Source organism: Notamacropus eugenii, chromosome 4, assembly GCF_028372415.1.
Source record: "Notamacropus eugenii isolate mMacEug1 chromosome 4, mMacEug1.pri_v2, whole genome shotgun sequence".
NCBI lineage: Eukaryota > Metazoa > Chordata > Mammalia > Diprotodontia > Macropodidae > Notamacropus > Notamacropus eugenii.
In genome coordinates this window covers 196,029,045-196,039,292 of record NC_092875.1, presented here as the reverse complement: position 1 = coordinate 196,039,292, position 10,248 = coordinate 196,029,045, and the positions used below count along the sequence as shown (strand labels likewise).

General features: G+C 37.6%; 1 protein-coding gene across 1 annotated transcript; it reads left to right on the top strand.

Moving 5' to 3' along the window:
* Positions 1-4,959: 4,959 nt before the first annotated feature.
* On the top strand, positions 4,960-5,148 carry LOC140502391 (small ribosomal subunit protein eS27-like). Its single transcript, XM_072606591.1, has one exon. It carries the CDS (start codon positions 4,960-4,962, stop codon positions 5,146-5,148), a length of 189 nt encoding a protein of 62 aa, XP_072462692.1.
* The last annotated feature ends 5,100 nt before the right edge of the window (positions 5,149-10,248 follow it).

The window sequence follows — 10,248 nt, the reverse complement described above, 5'->3', positions numbered from 1 at the left end:
TCCTGTTAAAATGAATAGTTTCTAGTAAGGCAGATTTGTCTTTTATTGCATAAAGGGGGTTCAGATTCTCTGGAGCTCTTCTCAATAGTACAGAAGAACATCCAACTGGGCAGTGTATGTTATCAGACAGGTGGACTGGTGGTGCTCCATGAAGAAACTAACGAGGTGAAGAAGCCACTTGGTCCATAATAGGAATGTTGACAACCATACCATGAGGTGTGGTCAGGCAGACAGATATGATGACATCATGGTTCATGTGACAAGAGTCCAGAGATATGCATATGTCAATACTCATCATGAGACTTATAAACGTCATTTCTCTCTTCATCCATAGCATGGCTCTTTTTGATTCATGAAAACAAAACAAAGGATCTTTTTAATGAGGCTCATTTTAATGATTCCCCCAAAATGCAGACTTTTGAAAGTATAAGCTGCATGATAGCAAGCTCTAAGTGTGGTAATTCACAAACAGAGAACGGACAGAATATTTTTTCTAGGTTGTATAATTAGAGATGAAAAAATCCCATTTATAAGTCTTCTTCTTGTTTCTTACTCCTGTGCCTTGGAAGAAACTCTTAGTTGTATCCTGGATACTTATACAGGTAAACCTCCCCTGGCTTCATTCTGATAAGAAAAGTATTGAAATCCCACAGCACACATTATTTTGATTATAGTTATAAGTGAAAGTTAAAGTAAATGTTTTGTTCCATCATTTTTATAAATTACAAATGAAATATACAAAAAACATCCTTTAAGTACCACAAGTATAGTTTTACATTATTTGAAAGCCTAACTAGACATACAGGTAGACCTTATAGTCAACATCTTATTTAATCTAATTTCATAATCTTCCTATTTTAAAATTATTTCCCCTATCAATTAATATTGTCTAAAATTTGACTATCCGGGCACCATTCTTTGGATTTTGTATTGTACTCAATTAAATTGCAAATTTCCTTTGAGGTAAAAGATAACACATTAAGTTGCTATAGATTATTTAAAGCATAGTGTGAATTAGAATTACAGAGTTGTAAAATCCTTAGAGGTCATCTAGTGTAATCCTGATAAAGACATACCATTTCCCATATATTTCCAAATAAAAAAGCCACATGAGAACAATCAGAGGAGGAAAAAGAAAGCCTTTTTCCTACTAATTGATGGGCAGCTCCACCCCACCCCCAATTTCCAAGTCTTTGCCACCATAAAATATGCTGATACAAATATTTTTGTACATACAGAGTTTTTCCTTTTCCTTTGATGTCTTTGGGGTATAGACTGAGTAGTAGCATTTTTGGGTCAAAGGGTATGGTAGAGTTTTGTAACCTTTAGAGCAGAGTTCCAAATTAATATCCAGAATGGTTGGATCAATTCACAACTCCACCAACAGTTCATTAGTGCCAGGCCTAGAGGCCTGTATTGGGCTACCCGAGTCTTTCTTACCTGTCCCAGGTCTTCGGTTGGCCAAACCGGATAAACGTATGAGAGAAAGGACGTTCCAGAGTCGAACAGGGGTTGAGCTTTATTACAGGGTCTAGTTACAAGTGCAGGGGGGTCTTCCTTAGGAGGAAGAGGGGGAGATTTCCTAAGGAGGCTAAGCTTAAGGGATTGGAAGTAGAAGTACAAGCGGGGAGAGAGGGGGAGGGGAGAGAGGAAAGAAGAGGAGCGGAGCCTACAGTCCTCTTGGCTCCACACGTGCTAAGAGAGAGCTTTCTGGCTTCCTCAATCCTACTTAATCTTCAGCCACACAGTTTGCATCTCAATACCGTGCTGTTAGGTAACTAGGTGTGCTCCAATCCGGGACAATCTCGAGGGCAGGGAGACTCCACCCATCACGTATCTCCCGGGGAGAGGCGGAAATACCCGAGCTAGCCGAGCTAGCTCAGTCTGACCTTCTCGAACCCCTGCTGTTCATGGAGGGCCTCGTAAGACTCTAAGATTTAGAAGTCCCACTTTTACCTGCCCGAGACCGTCCACACGGATTTGAGCTTCCAATCCCAACACATTAGTGTTCCAACTTTCCTGCATCCCTTCCAACATTTGTCATTTTCTTTTTCTTTCATATTAGACAATCCGATAGGTATAAGGGACAAACCCAGATCTTCTAATCCCAAAGTCAGCATTCATTAGTTGCCTCCCTGGGTCATACATGAGTTACTGGTTAGTTATTTTCTGTTTTCTCACTGATGTGGACAACTAGAGAATGAACACTCAAGGGTGAGTAGGAGCCAATGAAATTGATAAATATGACTATTTTGATGTTATGGAAAACATTTGTGAATGAAGTAAATGATAGAGAAACTGAGGTAAAAAAGGTTAAGTGACTTGTCTAAAGTCAGGGATTAAGGCAGGATGTGGTCGATAGATCAATTTTCCCGTGTTTAATCCACAGAGACTTACTGCCTCTGTAATTTCAGACTGCTATACAGTCAGAGGTATTTAGATGTTTGCAAAATTAACCTCTCAGAATACTGCAGCTGGAAATGGCTTATTGAATGCCATTAATTGATTGAAGTCAACATGCCATTAGGGGAACATTGGTTTGTCTGCCAATAGCAATGAATCATAGAAGGTGGTTTGTGTGAAATAGACATGTAAAAAAAAAGAAGGTAGACAGCAATTTTGGCTTGAGAAACTGCAGTGTCAGCTCATGTGCATGAGCTATGGGATTATGGGATTCTGGTCAGTCAGTGAGTTGCAATGACCTTAGTCAGCCACCGTGGATCTGAACACTAACCATATCAACCATGCCATTAGTGAACTTTTGATCTGGGAGAAGTCACTACGTTGCTCAAGTTCATTAGAACCCACTGCATTTTAAAACAAACGCTACATATCTCTCTTCAAAATACTAAATGCTGAGTAGATATGAGATTTAATGAAAGTGTGGGGGGGTTACTGGTCAACTGTAAAAAAAAGAGAGGGAGCTAAAAGCCAAAGAATTGTCATGAGTCCTTATGTCCCAATCTTATGTCATAGCAGTAGTTTAGGGGACTTAAGAAGTGGTTTCATAAAATAAACAGTCTATCCAGTAAATGCTTTAAGCAGTAGGTCTTTATTAGGTGTGTTTTAGTTCAAACAAAGTGACTCAAGAGTTAGATACAGATGGTGGGAAAGAATCCACAAAGGAAAAACACAATTAGTGCAAAAGCTCCTGCCTCCACATGATAGAAAGGAACATTCAGGTTTCTCCTTGGATCAGAAACAGAATAAACTTCAAGCATGAAGAGAGAAAGTCCTATCAAGAGGCTGTCTCTGAATTTGTCTTTGCCAGGTCTCTGGCATTTCTTCTACTCAGTAGATATGTTGCCTGTGTCTTTTACTAATGTGGCTCAACCATAGGGGCAAAGATATATGAGTATCATGAGAGTTAATATGGAAAAGATGAAGGTGTCTCACTTAGGTGAATCTGATTCATTTTTCATTTCTGATAAATCAGACAGAAAGATGTCATGGATTAGCAAAGGAAATCCCTGTAATACTACTAGAGGGCTGGAAAATTTCCAAAAGTTTCCAGAAATGGGTAGAGTAAAAGTACCAAGAAAGAGGAAATAGATATCTAGTGTCACAAGGGATGCTAGGCCCCTTGAAATACGGAGTGTTTTGGGATTATCATACTTTTACCAAGGGAAGGAACTGTTGGGATTCATAATTTTCTTCAACCCTATTCTATCAATCAACAAACATTTATTAATAAGCCTGTGTGTCAAGTACTGTGCTAGGTCCTGGAAATACAAAGACAAAGAAAGAAACAATGCCAACTTTCCTGGAACTTAAATAAGAGAAGAAAACAAGTGCAAGGAGGCTTATATACAGAATAAACAGGAAGAGAATACAAATAAACATTTGTATTTATTTATATTGGCTCTTAAATATTATAAGCTAACTGTGGGAAGGGAATTAAGGTACCAACGCAACTTGGGAAAGCAACACCTTTAAATACCCTTAACCTTTCTTCCTTGAGGAAGAATTAAGTTATTTAGAGACCAGAACTTAACACCAGGAGATCTAGGTTTGAATCACCTCTGATGCTTACTAAAGGTGCAATATGTACCAAGTCACTTAACAGCTCTGAATCTATATTTTTTATCTATAAAATAAGAATAATAATAATGTGCATATGTGATCTTCCTCACAACACTGTTGTGAGGAAAATACTTCTTAAACTTTTAGTTCTATATTAATGTGGTTTTTCTCTTTTACATGTAGTATGAAGCCTGAAATTTCTATGCCAGATTTCCAGTTATCATTAGTGGTTATTGGACATAGCCTCCACACCTACTCACTAATGGTAATTGTTACTTACAGAATAGAAGGAATATATCTTGGGACCTCAAAGAACTCATTAAAACCTATGACTCTCTTCCTGGATGGCAACCACATCTTTGTCTATATCCATGAAAATCAGCTAAATCTCCTAGCCATATCACCTAATGCCAACTAGACATGTCCACCTACATCACATAATGAGTTTAGATAGACAGATAAATAGATAGATAAACGCATATATATGTGTGTGTTTATGTGTATGTATGGAGGTATACATATGCATATATATAATTTCTATTAATTTGCGATATAAATAATTGTAGAAATATGCGGATATTTCCTATATTATTGCTACCTCACACAGAGTCTGAAATGAATTTCTTAACTCATCCTCACCCTCTCAAATCAAATTATCTATCTTCTAATTCAGTCGGTAGTGCTATCATTCTCCTAATTACTATACAGGTTTCGAAATTTAATACACATAAGGTTATAGTATCAATAATTGAGCTGAAAAGAACTTTAGAGATGTTAGTCCAACTTCATTGTAAATACAGGGACCAGCTTTTTTTCAGGCAGTGAAGACTGCCCCGCTCCAACATACTTCTCACAAAAGATCATCTGCACCCTCCTCCCAAGGAGAAGTGAAAACACAAGAAGAAGTACTTAGTGCAGAGTCTGAACTCATATTTCATGGACATAAAGTGCTCAGGGTGCTATAAAATCACCATTGTCTTCAGCCATGCACAAATGATGGTTCTCTGTGTCAGATGCTCCACTGTACTCTGTCAGCCTAGTGGAGGCAAGGCAAGACTTACAGAAGGATATTCCTTTAGACAGAAGCGTACTAATGACTTAATCAAGATGAATGAAAAATTGTAAAGAATAAAACAAATTTGATACAAAAAAAATAAAGAAAAAGGGCAAATAAATTGAAGGGTGAGGAAATCCTCCACTTTTACATATTCAGTAATAAATAAGTAGATGAATGCATTAAACGTATTAAATGCTCACAATGGGCCAAGCACTGTGCCAATGCAAGAAGTCCAAAAAATTCTTCTTGCATGATGTCTCTCTTGACTATTTAGCCTTGACTAATAAGCTTTTATTTTTTTCTTATTCATACCAACACTAATCTGTTCCTGGACATCATCATCTCATAAATTAAACTATTGTAATATTGTCCAAATCATTCTGTCTGGTTCAAGTTCCCCTCCTCTCCAAATTGATTGGAAATTTTCTGTCAGATATGTTTTCCTCAAGCATCACACTCATCATAGCACTGCCTGCCTCAAAAGCCTTGGTTCACCATTGCATATAGAATAAAATCTAAATCCCACAATTTGGCCTCAAAACATTCTTTTCCATTGTCACCTATGATTTTTCCTCAACCTAAGTTTTCCAGAAAGGTTAGCCTGTTCACTGCCTGCTACATACAGTCTTCAAACTCTCAGTTCTTTACCTTTCCTGATGGTATTCCCCGGCTTGAAAAGACCTCTCCCTCTCCTCTTTCAAATTCCATTTGTTCTTTAAGACTCAACTCAAGTCATCTCCACAATTTCATTTTGACTACTCTGATTCCTATTTTTCTCTTTCTCTCTCTCCACAGAATCATTTACTATTTGCCCTTTCTATAGAACTTAATCATTGATTGCACCATATTTTGAACTTTTCATTGGTTTATTACTTGTCTCACAACTCAACTATAAGTAAGAAACCGAGGCCCACAGTGCCAAGAGGAGTGTCACAAATAAATATTTTGTTGACTGTTTAACTGAAATTATATATATGTAGCAAAATTTGTATATTTGAAATGTTCATCTTTTCTGGGAATTGACAGAAGACTTTTTTTCACAAGTCAGCAAGTCAAACCAGTCATTTTTTGAACTTACTTTATGTAATTATCATTTCAATTTTGTGTTAGACCTTTAGTTTATATTGTTTCCTTTCTAGTAGAATCTAGTGTAATTCTATCATCAGCCTGTTGAAGGAAGGGATTATATTTGTGGTATAAGAGAGTTCAGATAAAGAGCAGCATAGCTACACAGAGATAGGCAACAAAATTTCATTATTGCACATGAGGGGAGGAGAATAGATGCCAACAGGGAATAATTAATCAGTAAACATTTACTGAATGCCTACTATGTGCCATGCATTGTACTGAGCTTATGGGATCCCTTCCTGTGGCCAAGGGCAGTACACATTGGGTGACTTTCAGACATATGGTTGTTCTTCAACCAAAGGGCCAGAGCCTCCTTGGTGTCAGATTTACGTAGTGCTTTAGACAACAAGGAAGTGTAGTCCCAGTAGGAGACAGCCTTGTCATCCATAAAGAAAATGAAGATAGCAGTAGCCTGAACCAGTGAAATGAGGGTTTTTTTCTAAATGGCCTAATAAAAAATGAAAAATAATCTCTTAACCATATGAAAATCTAGCAAGAGGCTGGGGAATAGGGATGCTCTCTCTTTAAGTTTATTAGTCTTGGCACACATAAAACCTGGGGGGCTGAGTCTGTGCCAGACAATATTTTAGTGATGCTCACATCACCATCATTGCCTAGGACAAGGTCCTTCCGACGAACCCTAACCTTAGCATACTACTAAAACTTCAACCATCACCAAGGATAAAATTGGATAGGGAGGGAAGGGTTTCAATGGACCCTAGTGGCTGCTAATGCTACCATTACTATTTTGACTGTGGTGGCAAAGTGGGAAGTACCACTAGGAAAACACATTTGGTGCCCTCTAAATTTTCCACCCTATGGCAAAGTACTTACTACTTTCTCCTCTATATGACTGAGTGAGAGCAAAAAAGATACCCAAACAAAATGACCCAGAAAAGTCTAAGATGGGAGAAAATACTTTTAATTCAAGGAATCAGAGAAGGATTCAAATTAGAGATGACATCTTAATCGCACCTTAAAGAAGAAAATGTTTAAAAGCACAGAGGAGGAGATAATGAATCTTAGCAATGGAGAACATCTTGCGTTCATTCTTAGAATCAGGAGATTGAATGCAAAATTCAGAAAACACCAAAAGTTCAAACTGATCCCATTTTAGAGTATGTGAAGGAGAACTTAAAATGAATGGAAAAATGGGAACTAATTTGGGAAGAGACTGTTATGTATTTAAATGTCATACTGAAGATTCTGATTTTATCCTAGAGGCAATAGGGAGACAATGAACATTTTTAAACAGATGAGTGACATGGACAAGTGAAAGCATTTTGGTGATAGTGTTGAAAGGTGAATTAGAAATAAGAATGACTACCATCGTGGTGACCAAGTGAGAGGCTCTTATAAAATGGTGGGTGTGTGCATTATAACATTGGTCATATATATAAAGAGAAGGGGAAGAATGAAAGAGATCTTGTAAAGGTAGAATAAACAGAACTTATCAATAGATTAGATGCTGATCAAGGGAGAGTTGAAGATAAATCTAAGATTTCAAACCTGAGTGATAGAGACATTAGTTATACTATAAAGTGAGCATAAGAAAGTTTGGAGGGGAGGAAGTTTAAAAGGGAAAAATGTTTCAGTTCAAAATATGTTGAGTTTGAGGTGCTGGAGGGATGTATAGACAGAGTATCTAGCATGGGAACTAGAGTTCAGTGGAAAGATTAGGGCTAAGTATAGCTTTGGGAAACATCTGTATAAAGGTGATAATCAAACCCTTGAAAATGAATGAAATCACCAAAGCAGAGAATTGGAAAATAAGAAGAGGGACAGAATTTTAGAGGACAAACACACTTAGGTAACAAGTGGAAGAAAATGACCCAACAAAGGAAAATAAGTGGTCAGATTGATAGAACTAAGAGAGAGAAGTGTCATGGAAGTGAAGGGAGAAAAGGGTAAAATAAGGCATGAACAACAGGGCCCAATAAATTCTGATTTCCCTTTGCTGCATCTGTTATGGTGTGACCAAAAACAAATTTTAAAAAGACCTAGTTCAAGGGATAGCTTAAGAAAGAAGAGAGTGGAGTTGGGGGAAAGAAAACTTAGAAATGAAGTTTTGGAGGAAATGAAGCAATCTTGGGGAGAACCAACAGGCTACAGCAAAGGAAAAGGAGAAGGAAAGGACAAATGAATGTATCAGGAAAGGAGAAGAATTTGAAATAGGAGAACAAGAAAAGAAGATGTAAATGCAGGTCAGATTTTATCAAGTATACAAACAACAAATGAAGGAAGCAGACAAAGCAGGAGTTATGGGAAAACATAATGAGGAAATCAAAAGAAGAGAAAAACCCACAACCCGACATGCCCTCAATGTTCTCCTCTCTTTAATTAGTAAGAATTCCATCAACTTCCATTAACAATTAAAACCCAGTGGAGTCTTGATTCCATTTGCTATGTAAGTCCATGTCTACAATATCTGTGACCTGAGTATTCAGAGCAAAGATTGTTTCCATTTTTTCCCATTTCATGCACCATTTCTGAGTTGTGTAGTCACTACGTAGTAACTGTTGATGCCAATTTAGACAAACCAGAAAAATATGTATCATACAAAAAACACTGAATGCATCTGTCCTGCTAATTTACAAATCAGGGGACAGGGCTGGTTTAGGAGGTAATGAGAACAGCTAAATTTACCAACAGTGAATCCTGTGTCTGCATACAGTATAGTCTTTTTTCACTGAGAAACAACTGTGCATAATCCCTTCAGAAAATCTGACTGCTGGCTGGCAGGCTGATATAAGATGAAACACCTGCAAGTTGGTTATGCACAGTGCTACTATTATAAGACACCCGTGATAGACATTCCATACCACATGCCAGTCATCTGACTTAGCATTGCTGGCAGTTTGTTGGGTCATTTGGCTAGAGAAAATAACTACAGCTCTGTTGTGACCGTCTTTGCTTTCTCTGTCTCTGTCTCTGCCTGTCTGTCTGTCTGTCTGTCTTTCTCTCTCTCTCTTCCTGCTTTTGGCTTCATAGATACCTTGTCCTGTTCTGTTCAGGCTGTGGTGAAAATGCTGAAGGTTGAATTTTCCACCCCCAAAAATAACATCTTTGAGAAAGACGTTTTCATGCATATTAAACAAATAGATTGGGGTCTATTTATTCAGATGAGCTCAAAGAGAGAATTTTTTCTTTTTTCTGGATGATGAAAGTAATACTGACATGACTGAGAATTATTATTTGAAGAATAAAATATTATGGAAGTATCCAATTGGATTGTATTTTAGTTCTCTTTAGGGTTTCAATTCAAACCCTGGAACAGGAGTTCTCAATTTGGCATCAGAGAGCTTGTTCTTTTTAATATAATATTTGATAATTATATTTCTACATATTTAATTGGTTTTGTCTTACATGTTTTTATTTTTTGGATCTTAAAACCTTATTCTGAACTCTGGTCAGTGCAAAGATAAAAAAAGTGGGTCAAAAAGAGTGAAGATGAAATGAGTCATTCACCTCCTGCCAGAGAGGTAATGAACTTAAAATGCAGAGAAAAGGAGAGAGAGAGAAAGAGAAAGAGAGAGAGAGAGAGAGAGAGGCAGAGACAGACAGAGACAGACAGAGAGACAGAGACAGAGAGACAGAGAGAGAGAGTCAGAGACAGAGACAGAGAGACAGAGAGAGAGAGTCAGAGACAGAGACAGAGAGACAGAGACAGAGAGACAGAGAGAGAGAGTCAGAGACAGAGACAGAGAGACAGAGACAGAGACAGACAGAGACAGACAGAGAGACAGACAGAGAGACAGAGAGAGAGAGAGAGAGAGAGAGAGAGAGAGAGAGAGAAAGAGACAGAGACAGACAGAAAGACAGACAGAGAGACAGAGAGAGAGATTTGACACTACTTATGTGAGACTGTTGCTGGGCTACCTATATTTATTATGAAGATTTAAAAAATGTTTAATTTCATTTTGTTCAAAGAAGGGGCATTTAAAGGGATAGATCTGATGATGCTGGTGGTGAAGATGAAGATGAGGATAATAATCACAATGATTATTATTCTGAGAAGGGATCCAAAGGTTTCACTAGAC